This window comes from Homalodisca vitripennis, chromosome 6 (assembly GCF_021130785.1).
Source record: "Homalodisca vitripennis isolate AUS2020 chromosome 6, UT_GWSS_2.1, whole genome shotgun sequence".
NCBI lineage: Eukaryota > Metazoa > Arthropoda > Insecta > Hemiptera > Cicadellidae > Homalodisca > Homalodisca vitripennis.
This window is the reverse complement of record NC_060212.1, coordinates 135103218-135116003: the sequence shown is the minus strand read 5'-3', so window position 1 is coordinate 135116003 and position 12786 is coordinate 135103218. Positions and strand designations below refer to the sequence as shown.

The following is a 12786-nucleotide window of genomic DNA, read 5'->3' as shown; positions in this document are numbered from 1 at the left end:
ACAGTTACAGTAATAGTGACAGTGTAATTACCTGTCACAGTTGTCAGTCGTTCTTTCATGTGAAAATACTAAATTTGCTCTTTTAGCAAAATACTTCAATTACTAAATAATAAATAACTCAAATAAATCTCTCATTGAAACATCTACCTAATTGTTGTTGGTAAAATAAGTAGACTACCAGTTGAATGAAATTGTTATAACTAATCCAATTAATTATAATAACTATTCGCATATTATGTGTTTTAAACTGACATATTAATAGTAATATTTGTTATGCTTGCTACTGTTTTCATGGTAGACAAAGCCTTACAATTCGTTAATTTCATTGATTAACAATTTCACTTTAAGTTACAAATAGAAATAAGGGATGGGACATTTTTGGCATCTGTTCATCATATTTTTGAAATGGATATTACACTTGATTTTTACAGAACTCATAAGCTACATGCAATTTTATTTACTATATAACTTTTAGTATAGTACCTAATGTACAAGTATTGAGGTTCTGTGACCAGTTTCATAAAAAAGTATTAATACATTTTTTTAAACCACACAAATGACATCTCTTTATAAGTCATTAAGTTTTTAATTGTTACTTTTATTGACATGAAAGAATTGGTATTTAAAATAATACTAAAGGACAATTGTATAATTGTATAGGTATTTGAAAAGAGGAAATAAATTATGAAGAGGGACAGTACTTTTCTGAAAAAAATTATAGTAGATGTAAAAAGTATGGATAATTGTGTGACAAAAAAACAGATGAAACTTTATGAAATCACAAATATTATATGAATGTATTAAAATAATTATTTCACTATAATATGTGTTTTTAATAAATAGAGCTTTTTAGAGTTTAATATTTTTATCTTTACAAAAAACAAGGTCAAGATTATTTATTTCAAAAAATGATTTATTACGATTAATATAATATTTTGTTTCTGAAATTTTTTCATGGAGTATCCAAGCATGTTATGGCTTAACATTTTAATTTGTAATAAGACCTTCAACAAAGATTAACTACTGGTATACGTTTTTCAATAAATATATTTAAATAAAATTAACCTTTAAAACACTTTTAAATTTAAAAAAGTCATATTAAAATGTTTTCCCCTTTAGATTCATAAAAAGTAAATGTTTATAGATATAAAATAGTTATTGATCTTTATAAGAAAAATAATTATTCAATTAAAGTATAAAAGGTACATAACAATTGATTTGTCCACACATATACATTACAGTCCAGGCAAATTATGGGTTAACATTTGACAAATTGCAATAGGAGCAATTTAAAGTGTCTTTAGATACCATTGCTCAAAAACATATCTAAAATCAGACTAAAATAGGACTCAAACATCCCAATTTGTTCTATGTTAGCGCAAGTTTTTAAGGTCTGTGTACCACATGAGATATAGAGAAATTTCCAAATACAAACAAACAAAATGAAATACTCCAAAACATTAAAAAGTAAAGTTTATGGTTATATTGAGAATTTTATGTTATATTTTTAATTTCTCAAAATTACATGAAACCATTTTGGGAATCAAACAAACTGGATGGTAATCACTCATATTTTTATATTTGAAGTGAAAAGTACGTTCTCAGAGTCTAAACATGTTGTGTGAATTGTAAAGATTATATTTAAATAAATTTAGTAATACATCACCAAAAGTACTTGACTAGACTAAAAATTTTTTAATTATGACAAATTGACAAATCCACATCCAGTTTGCATTCTGTTGTCTTCAACAGCATCAAACATCTAAACATTAACAACAAATTAAAATGACTAAGAATATATTGATTATACTTGAATAAAATTTAAAATTAATGCTTTTTTTCTGATTTGTAGAATATGTATTTAAACTGTGTACAATTTACACCAAAATATTTTGGTAATTTCTATCACTAGTATGAAAAAAATTAAACATAGAAAAGACTTATGTGGTCGTTATAAAAAAAATTTAAATAAAAATAATATTTTCCTAATATTTATTAATATAAATAATTTAAATTTTTATTTATTTGCTATCTTTTCATTAAGTGACATTTAGCTTTGTACACGTTAAATGATTTTAGATAACTTTTACAAAATTTAGTATTGTTAATGTGTTAGTAATCAAGATTTATTATAGTACAATTCACATTATTACCACCATTGTATTGTGGTGTGTATAATATGTGTTATTCACATATGGAAAATTCTCTCGAGGTATTCCATCTCTTTACAGGGGGACTATGCCATGCCTTCCGATGATCAACTGAAAGAGTTGCGGGAGAGCAATAAACTCGTCATTTGGGTTCTGGGTAGGTACGTTAACCTATTGTTTTACTTTTCTTTTGGTATGATATATTTATGCATTCTTAGAAATTCTGCAAACTGTGCAATGGGTCTTACTCATGTAGTTACATACAACTCTTTCATAGTGACATTCAAAACGGTACATGAATGAATAAATATCATGGTATTAGGTTTGAGTAGTCTTTAAGATTTCTTTTTTTGTTACTTGAGCATTGAGGACTAGTGAGGTTGAACTGTTAAATCTTAGAGAAGAACAGTTTCTTATTGAGAGGACTTGACACGTATCTTGAGTTTCTGTGCTTAGTTTGACTTTTAAGCAATTTTAATGGAACCCTTACTTCAGATAGTGCACATTCCTGAGGTCGGTACCATGAATGATTGTTTAAGATTTCATAGTTGATCCAGAAAATTTCTATGTTTAGAGTCCATCATGACTTGACGATGGATGATTCGAAATAAGACACGATACAGACATTAATTTGTCACCATGATGTGTTACAACAGGAATATAAACATATCAAGAACTGGTATCTTAACTTTTGCTCAGGTGTAAGATCCTTAAATCCTATAAAGATAAGCGTACATTTTTCATGCTTATACTTATGTTCTTGGATTTGAGACTTGAAGAAGGAAAAAAGAGTAAAAACTTTTCATTATGTTATAATACGTAACAATGAAAAATTGGGTTAGTAGTTCCTGTTGAGGTTTATAAATAATTCTGTAAGTCAGTCAAGGTTGTAGTCATTTTGTACGGTATGATTTATATTAACATTATATTATTTAATGCTTTATATAATTACATTGAGCTATCATATAATATGTAAGCTTCCACTCCTTATTAATATTTCAATTTTATTTCCAGGAGAAAATAATGTTTATAATAGTAATATAACAGTATTTATATACTGATTAAATTTTTTGTTTTATGTATTGTTATATATTAAATAATATGTGTGTTGTTACAAACTCTATTTGTAACCTAAATAAATGAAGTATAAAACATTGTAGTTATACTAACTCTTATATTATACTAGAGAAATTTGAATCTAACTATAACTTTCCACTTTCAAATTTATATTTGCTTTCCTAAACACGTAAAGGAATACACTACCTTATTTTAAAATTATTATTGTTTTTAATCACTGTAAAACAGCACTATTGTAAAACACCTGAAAATATAAATCCAGAATAAAATAAAATGAATTGGAAATATGTACCTATTACGATTTTTTTTTTAGAAATAGTTCAGCTAATGAAGTGCAACTTGCCAGAGAATTTACAGTCATTCAAAGTTTGGCAGTCATGTCTGAAGGCTGAACAATTGTGTGTTGGATGAGCTCGCGAGCTTTGCTTTAAAATAGTTTATACTTTGTTACCTGATCACACCTGCTCCGTCATTATTTGGATCAGTACCATAAAAATGAACAGTATCGTGTTAAAACTGCTGGAAATTCGAATCAATAAATTGTTTTCACATTTATTTACTCTGTAATTTGAAAGTTGCAGCTGTTTTACATTAATAGCATTTTTTTCTAACGGTGTTTTCTAAAATTAAAGTACTGACGACAAATATTAATGGGGTTTTCTTTTGTATCTCAAGGTAGCTCCCTCAAATTGAAATGGTTTAGAGGTGATAATCACCATAAAACAAAGAACCAAATATAAAAACAAACTATGTGAAGATTTTAAATCATATATATTAAATACTAGGCAGTTTTTTCACTAGCTGTTAATTTTGTAACTTGTTAGGGAGAGCAACGCTAACATTTTTAATGTACATGTTTTTAATTTAGCTAACTTGAGTTTTTGAAGGGTACCATACAAGGAGTACTGGAGTAGAGGACAGAATAACTATTGATTGGTCTACTTATTTTTTATACTTAATGTTTTAAAAGCACTAGAATACTTAAACATTTCTGGGGAATGGGTATGGTCAAAATCTTTGTGGAAAGGAAAAAATGGATTGAATTTCATTATTATAAAAAAATAAGGCAATTATTTTCTTCAAAAATGTAATTAACTAAACTACAATGTTCATTAGATTGGAAGGACAACAATGATGGTAAGTTTATTAACCTAGAATTTATTTTTTATTGTTTAAAAGTGAATCCTAGACCCCTGACTTAAGTACTCTCGACCATAGACTTCTGCCCATCTGGAAATGTAGGACCTCTTCTCCTTTATTCTGTTCAAAATGGTTGCAGGTCCTTGATCCATAAAGAGTGGCCTGAATTAAGCTGAAAGGGCAACCAATCAATCCTTCCATAAAAGTCAAATTTATTGGATATTGCCAATATAGCTTGATTGTATGTATTTAAGTCCAAATAAATATTATTACTTGCATTTAAAAAGCACAAAAATCTTTACCTTTTATAAACTACATCAACATCAATCACAACAACATCCAACATTCTATTCAACAAGTCCATAGTTTGGGAAAGGAGAGGGCAGCTAATCTACCCACCACGTTCTAAGTAAAAATTCTGGGTATACAACAAATGTTAACCTATGTACAGATCTCATGTTCCAAAACTCATTTATTGGATCCTGAGTATTGTGTTTAATTTATTCAAATATTAGTTATTCTGTTTTGATCAAGGGAAAAGAAGGAAATGAGACCAAAAGATCTACTACTATCTCACTGAGGAAAAACCTAGCAGTTCTGCCAGCCCTGACTCCCAAGAATCACTTGTATGTTGTCAAGACTGGGTAGCTTTTTTACTCCAACCTGAGACAAGACTAGGATATTGATGATTGTCTTTGCTAATACATCACAACTTATTAAGTTATGATCCTTTCTGTTCTGACAAAATCTGTATGTGCTATCTTTTCTCAAACAAAGCTTCCTTAGGTGTTCATACAGTTCCATTTGAGAAAGTCCATCAATACTCTCACTCTTTTCATCATATCTGATAAGCTTCACAGCTTGTCTACAATAAAGTAAACTCGTGGTTCTTACACTTCCTATTCCAAGTTTCTCATAGATTTTCTAGCTATCTGTTTACCGCCTAATGGTATACTCCTTATATGTATTCTTTGGCCATTTATTTAATTTATTTTTGGCCTACATCATAGTTATATAGTACCCATTTAAAATTATAATTTGTATGCTCATAGCTTCACTAAGTAGATCAATAATCTGGTCATCATATGCTCCACTGATATTTTTCCTAATTGTCCACGGTTCGCATAATTAATGTACACCTAGCAGCTCCCTCAGCCACTATTAGTAAAGATCAAAGATCTCACAGGACTTCCATGGCTGCTGTCCAGCAAGATCTCATTGCTCCTTTAATGGCTATTCGTGGTTGTCTTTGCACCTTCTTCAATACTGTCCTGTTGTTACTGTAGCTTTATTTATTTACTAGTCCATGTAGTCGTTTTGTATATAATTAAGTGGTGTCACTATCATTGACTTAACATTGGTAATTACTAGTAGGAGTTCTAAAAATGAGTAATATTACTAACATTTTTAAGTAGAATGGCCTAAAATCTTTAAGGAGTTGAATTTGTTACAAATTCATACTAAGATGGAAATAAGACAAAAATGCAAGTTGTATTCAAGAGGGATAGGATCTAGGGAGTTTATAGAAGGAATACATGTATCAAAACATAAATTCCACAGATTTGGCAGATTTGGTTTGTGTCTTCAAATATTAGATTCGTTTTGGTTACATCTAAGAAAAAGTAGATACGTATGACAGATGTTAAAATAATGACTTGAACTAATTTAGGAGGCCCAGGCTCTGGCAAGGGCACACAATGTGACAAGATCGTGGCCAAGTACAACTTCACCCACATCTCTACGGGGGATCTGCTCCGGGCTGAGGTGGAGACTGGGACTGAGCGAGCCAAGGCCCTCAATGCCATCATGAAAGAGGGCGCTCTTGTACCCATGGTGAGATCCATTTGACTCATTATCTATATATTTTTACCCGGGTGTTAATTTAAATGCAACATATAATGTTTTAAAGTGGAGATAACTTTACACATACATATAAAACTAATATTTAATCGTAACAGTTCATTGACTCCCATGCAGTGCAAAGCCAATTTACTTCCACCTTCCATTGACTTCTTCCTCATTGCTGTTCCAACTATTATAAGGATATATCTGTTAAATGCCAAGGAGAGTGTACCCTGATGCTTGTCAATGTCATGTTTTTTTGTTAAGTTGCTGAGGTTTTGCTTATTTTGTTTGTTTTTTTTTATTTTTCCATTTATTACCATTGATTAAGTATCTATTCACCATTGTTATCCATTGGTTATATATATTATTACTTATTATCTGATTAATATTTTATTAGTTTTTATCCATCATATAGTTAATAGTTCTATCCATATGATAAGGTAATTCTTCTTTTGCTGTTGTCCTTGCCATATATTTTATTTTTGTCATTCCATAATTTGTTTACACTTTGGTTTTTATAATATATAATATTTTTCTTTTTTTGCTTGGTCGGCAATCTACTGCCATTTAGTTGAATATGTAAAATATTTGTTATAATTAATGTTCTCTATATTATCTTGTTGGTATAGCAGGTTAAAATTTGTTGCCAATTCTAGTTTTGGTATGTGTAATGTTGAAAGTTGTTTGTACAAGGGGTTTCCGTCAAATAAATAAATAAATTTAATCTTCACCTCCAATGAGAAGTTGGTGAAAAATCTTAAATGTAAGAATAAATCAAATAAATCAGACATAATTGTAAATGCCTTACAAAAACATGTTACGTTGTGAGTAAAATATTTTTTCTTGAATTGAATACTAACATAGATTAACGATACATAAAAAATTGTTACTGACATATACTGGTCAGTTACTCTATCCTGGTGCAAGAATGGAAAATCTCACTATATATTTTTCCTTTCTAAACCATATATCTCTGATGAACAATAAATTGTTTAAGAAAGTTTTAGTTATAATACCTTAGAAATTTGAATGGAATCTTCAATTCATTATGGGTTTTACTTGAATTTAAATATATGTATCATAGTTTGAAAGTTAATTAAAATGTGTTTAATTAAAGCTTTATCAAAGGTATCTCAAAGGTATGTGTAAATGCTAATGGTTTTTGTCAATGTTTATTCAATAAAGACAATGAAGGCAGATACTATTAACTCTATAATTTTGTGTACAATATTGTTTTCTTAATGATGTGATTATGCATCGCTTTCTCAAAAGCTTTTTACAGTGAGACATAGACTTGTTAATCAAAATTTATACCCTTATAAAATTCCTCTAAAATATACATAAATTAAAATAGTTGGTTAGAAAAATATTAGCACAGAATGATGAATTAATTTAAAGGATGCAATGTCAAAAATTTAATTTTGAAAGGTAAGGGTCAACAGGTTTATATCTATCTCTCATGTAAATAATTATTATTAAACGTATACAGTAAATTATAAAAATATTTTAAAAAAACATATAATATAAAAACATAAAAAAACTGGCTAGTCTGTTAGATACTGTAATATGGAACTTTTAATATGGAATGGTATATAAATAAATTGTAGATATTTATAACAATATTTTAATTCAGAAAGTAAATTATTAGAAAGGAATGTACTAATGAAAAATTAATAAACAGAATACAAGCAGTCACAAAATAATTATAAGTAGTAATATAAATTATTGTGTTTGCACTGTTTTACTTAATGATGCTGTAGCGTTCTTCATACTGAATCAATCCCTTTCCTAAGATCTACAAAAACGTATTTCAACAGTGATTAGATCCTATTAAACTTGATTCCAGAAATTCAAGCTTCTAGTCATGACATATGTTGGAATCCTTTAATTCTCTTTATTCCTACTTTAAAGACTTGTTTTTTTAACTTATTTCAACTTTCACAGAATGTAGTGTTGGCATTGCTTGCTGAGAGAATGATTGCAACTGTGAAAACCTCCAATGGGTTCCTCATCGACGGCTACCCCCGGGAACTCGCACAGGGACAGGAGTTTGAGAAGAGTGTAAGTTTATTCTACTTGCTTCTTTTTTCCATTTAATTCTTATATTTTTCTTGAAACATTTATTGTTGTACTTTAAACAAAACCCTATACAACAAACCAATTAGTGTGTAATTCGTTCACAGTTCTGAATGTACTGATATTTACATTGAATTAAATTAAATTAACACATTCAAATTGACATGAGTGTACAAGTAATGCAAAGTGTATTCAAGCAACATCAGTTTTTCATTTTGAAAGAATTACAGTCTGATTGGGGGTACATCTCAGTCTTTACTTCAGTTTCTCATCAGTTTAACCCAAAACAATGGTTTAACCTATACTATTAAGAACAGAGATAAAAGGTTTTTTTATAGCTCTTAAAATAATGTTTCTTGTGCACTCTTTAAGCTCATCCCGTATGTTGTCTTGCATATATAGCCATATAATTTCATATATTAGAATTTGTTGCATCTTTGTCATGTAGTTTCATTATCATAACTGATTAAATTATTACTTTTTACACTGCTTGAATATAGTTAATATGCATCCAAACAGGCTTTTGCCCATGTGGGTACCTTCTCGTGTATATATTATTATCACTATATTTGTATTATATGTAAATGAGAAAAATTAATGAAAAATTAATGAAATTAATGATCATTCTTTTTAAGGTTACCTACTTCTAAATTTAGAACTGATAAACAGGACTCGTTAAAAGCCTTATTGTTTCTGTGGACATTATGTGTGGTCTGATTGATGCTGATCTTCAGATTTATTCTTAAATTGTAGAAGTTGGGCTGTTTAGGGTCCTCTTTATCATGCACCCTACCGCATCTAAAACTGTCATAACACTGTTATAGAATCTTCCCAGACCATAATTAATTGTGCATCAAAACCTAATTTACTAAATTTGATATTTAGTTCTTTATCAACATGTTTTATGTGAACAATGAAGTGGTTCCTTCTTTGCAATTCTAAAAATGTTTGTGAAAGTGCTTTATTTTCATCACAATACTGTGCAGTTTAACTTTAAACTATTTAGAAGTAGGGTGGAAGTCTGATACGGACACAGTTTTGAATTTCAATTTCAAGTGTTGTATACAATGTGTCTCTTGTCTGTCCATGTTCCGACACAATATTAGGTCAGATTTTAAGATATGTGTAGAAATCTCGGTTGCGCTACTGTGCTTAGCGAACGTGTCTAAAATTTCATGCGCGCTCAATTGTACACCTAAAGAGACAATTAGAATGCCTCTTCACATAAATTATACTATATTTTGTAGTATTGGTGTCTCTGATGTGAAAACAATGTAAAGAGTTCATTTTTAGCATCTTCGTTGCAGATTTTTTATGGTTCTTTTGAGACAAACTTGACTCCAGATTTCAGGAGTCAGGTCTGTGCCAGTGTCAGATTCCAAACACTGCACTAAAAGGAAGGTGAACTGGAGCTAAACTCAACACTCACATATTAAAATGTGTTAAGTTTTGACTATTTTTGATGTGGATCAAAAAATGGATGTGGTCAGAAAAGCCAATCAATTTAAGTCCCATGAAAGTTGCTGAAATAAGCAGTATTCTTTTTTTAGCTATTTTTAGTAACGTGCTCAAGTGATCTAGCTACATCCAATGCTCTGTGTGCAGATCAAGCCCTGTGACCTGGTGCTCTACATGAAGGCAAGTGATGCAACGCTTGTACAGAGACTTCTCAACAGAGGCAAGACCTCGGGACGTACTGATGATAATGAGGAGACCATACAGAAGAGACTCAAGACCTTCCACGCTCACAGCGACCCCATCATCAACAACTACACTAGCAAAGTCAGCGAGGTTAGTGCAAATTAACGTTGTAGTTTAGCGTTGTGTTCCCATGCGCTAAATACATTTAAATTGTTAGTATCATGCTGATATCCAAATTTAACAAACTGAGTAAGGCTTGATTATTTTTATAGTGAATTAGATAGGTAGATGAGGAGAGCCGATGACCCAGTGGTCAAATATGTTAGATTTTGGATCCGAGAAAGATAGAATAGTTTCAAATCCTGTCTATGACCATATCACTTTTTATCAGTACCATCGACCTTGTATCGACACTCTCCCCTATTCTGATTGATGAGATCCTCGCACATGCCAGTGGCCCATGAAGATGGGTTGAGTAAGGCTTTAAAGGGGATCCTATGAACATCTTTCCTTTAAGAAAAGATGTTCATTGGAAATTTTTATAAAAATTACTATTGTTAATAGGTTTCGTAACGTTTAATAGATGCCTAATAGAATTATAATATTTCCGTTTCTGCTGATTAGTTTTTACCTCAAAAGAATTTTATCACTTTAATTCTAAATAAATACTGAATACATGATGAAAAGTTAAAATTGTTTTATATTGGTACTGACAAAACCTATTGTGTCACTGTATATTTTATGATCAATAAAATCTTGAATAAAAATTTAACCGAATTCAATCTAAACCCAGATGTTTTACTGATGTTATAACAAGGACTAATCAGCAGAATGAGCTATTGATGTGATGTATCCCACTAATGGTAATTATTTCTGTATCTCTGAAATGCTAGAAAACTATTATGTAATCCACGACAATTTATATCTTGTCTTGAAATTTTTCTTCCTGATAAGTGTTTTTCCCTTAGATCCTTTCTTGTTGATTTAGCACCATTCAATTTTCTTAGAGTCCTAGTAATTCTACAGTTCAATAAAACAACATATCTAAAAAAAGAAATATTTTTTAAAACAATATTTGATTTTCTGGTAACTAGCAAGCAAATCTTATTTTATGGCTGACACAACCATAATTTCTCTTACAACCAAAGATCATCTTTCTGACACTGGCCCTTGGGGGATCAATTCATACAAGAAAGTGTGTTGTCCGCAAAAGTCACTCATGCTGTAAAAATTATTGAATAATTTTATTTTTACTCTCAGACTGAAAGCACTTGCAATTTTCATTCTACTCACCTTCTACGTCTACTCCTTTACATTTTTGTAAACCTCACCTGAATTTCTTAATGCTTGGTAATGGGATACTTTGCAAAATCAGGTTTCTTTACTCTTATGTGAGTTTTCTTTCATGTCTAAATGGTATATTGTCATATTTCAAACATTGGAATATACACGTTTATACTCAATAGGGAGTAGTTATTATTGTTCAAAATTAATGTAATTTCGTTCTATGATTTTTTTTGCAGATCGACTCAGAAAGAGATACAGAAGCAATTTTCGCTGATGTCGTCAAAGCTATTGATGCAGTTAAAAAGTAATAAAAAGGAACAAACCCACCATACAGCAACACCTTTAGTTATAAAGTAATGTGGTAAATGTTAACCATTAAAATTATATATAAAAGTACACAAATGTGCATCGATTTTATTTTGTTATTTTTTTTTTTGCCAATTATTGAATTTCAAAAGTGCTAATGGTGAAATTTCAATGAGAATTTTTGTACTTAAGACATTCATGAAGGTCCATGTGCCTCTTTTTCATAAAATAACTTATATGATACTATTACATTTATAATAACTTATAATTTTGTGCACTTAAAAGAATTAACAACATTTAAGCAATAACTTTTTATTACAAACACTTTATTCTTTTGCCTTCTATGTCACTGCCACTCCATAAATTATTCCTCACAGAACTCACTTCAAGCAATATTTTAATTCAACACTGTATATTTTTAATCACCATATTACCCTATGTAGAATGAAAAGACAATATAATAATAGTAAATATAACTGAAAATATTTATATTTCTGTGGTTTTGAACCAAATTTTTGTTTGTTAAATTAAAAATTATTTTTATTTCTTTATTTTTGTATATTAGTTTGTATTTATACTTTTACTATATTTATCAATATACTTATTTTCTCATCCACTACGCAATTCTGTAAATTTGAAGTTTCACTGCAATATTCAGACACACACTTTTCTATCAGTAGTTTGTATATTTTTATGCATAATATATGTCTTCCATTATGCAAAAATCTACCTTAACATGTTTAATTTGATTAAACAGCAATATTTCAGCCAGTGTTGAGAAATTATAAATTTTTACATTGATCTGGCTTTATTGTTAAGCAGATGTCAACATTGTAACATTATAATTTACTGTAAAATTAGTCGCTACGCTTACAAAAATGTTAATAAATTATTTGTTACTGTTTCTAATGTGGGTTATTACACATCCTTTCCCATAATCTGTTTGGATAAAGTTTGACACTTTAACTATGGCTTATTATTGAGGATGACATATTGACAGTCAGGATCAGTGGTGTATCTTTGAGGGGGACATAATCTCCTTCCCCCCGGTAATCGTAAAAACAAAAAAATGCATAACAGCAATCCAACTTGTTTGAAATAAAGCAGTTAAATGTTTCAATTTCAATTGGGCCAATTTAATTTAAGATTAATTTTTCACTTCCAGTGTGGTGTTCTCTTCAATTAGATGTTCTCCCCCAAAATCTAATCAAGTCCTAGTTACGCCACTGGTCGGGATACTAGCTAGCTCTCATGATCAAAGTTG

General features: G+C 29.8%; 1 protein-coding gene across 5 annotated transcripts in view; it reads left to right on the top strand.

Annotated features, from left to right (window-relative positions):
• LOC124364943 (adenylate kinase isoenzyme 1) overlaps positions 1-12426 on the top strand; it is a 29832-nt gene extending 17406 nt beyond the window's left edge. For all 5 annotated transcript variants that reach the window (XM_046820782.1, XM_046820785.1, XM_046820784.1 and 2 more), the window contains 5 exons: positions 2232-2307; positions 6037-6200; positions 8157-8273; positions 9894-10079; positions 11453-12426. In XM_046820782.1, the coding sequence (XP_046676738.1) occupies positions 2232-2307; positions 6037-6200; positions 8157-8273; positions 9894-10079; positions 11453-11524 (615 nt within the window). In that variant the 3' untranslated portion in view covers positions 11525-12426. The remainder of the gene's footprint in view (positions 1-2231; positions 2308-6036; positions 6201-8156; positions 8274-9893; positions 10080-11452) is intronic.
• Positions 12427-12786: the final 360 nt, after the last annotated feature.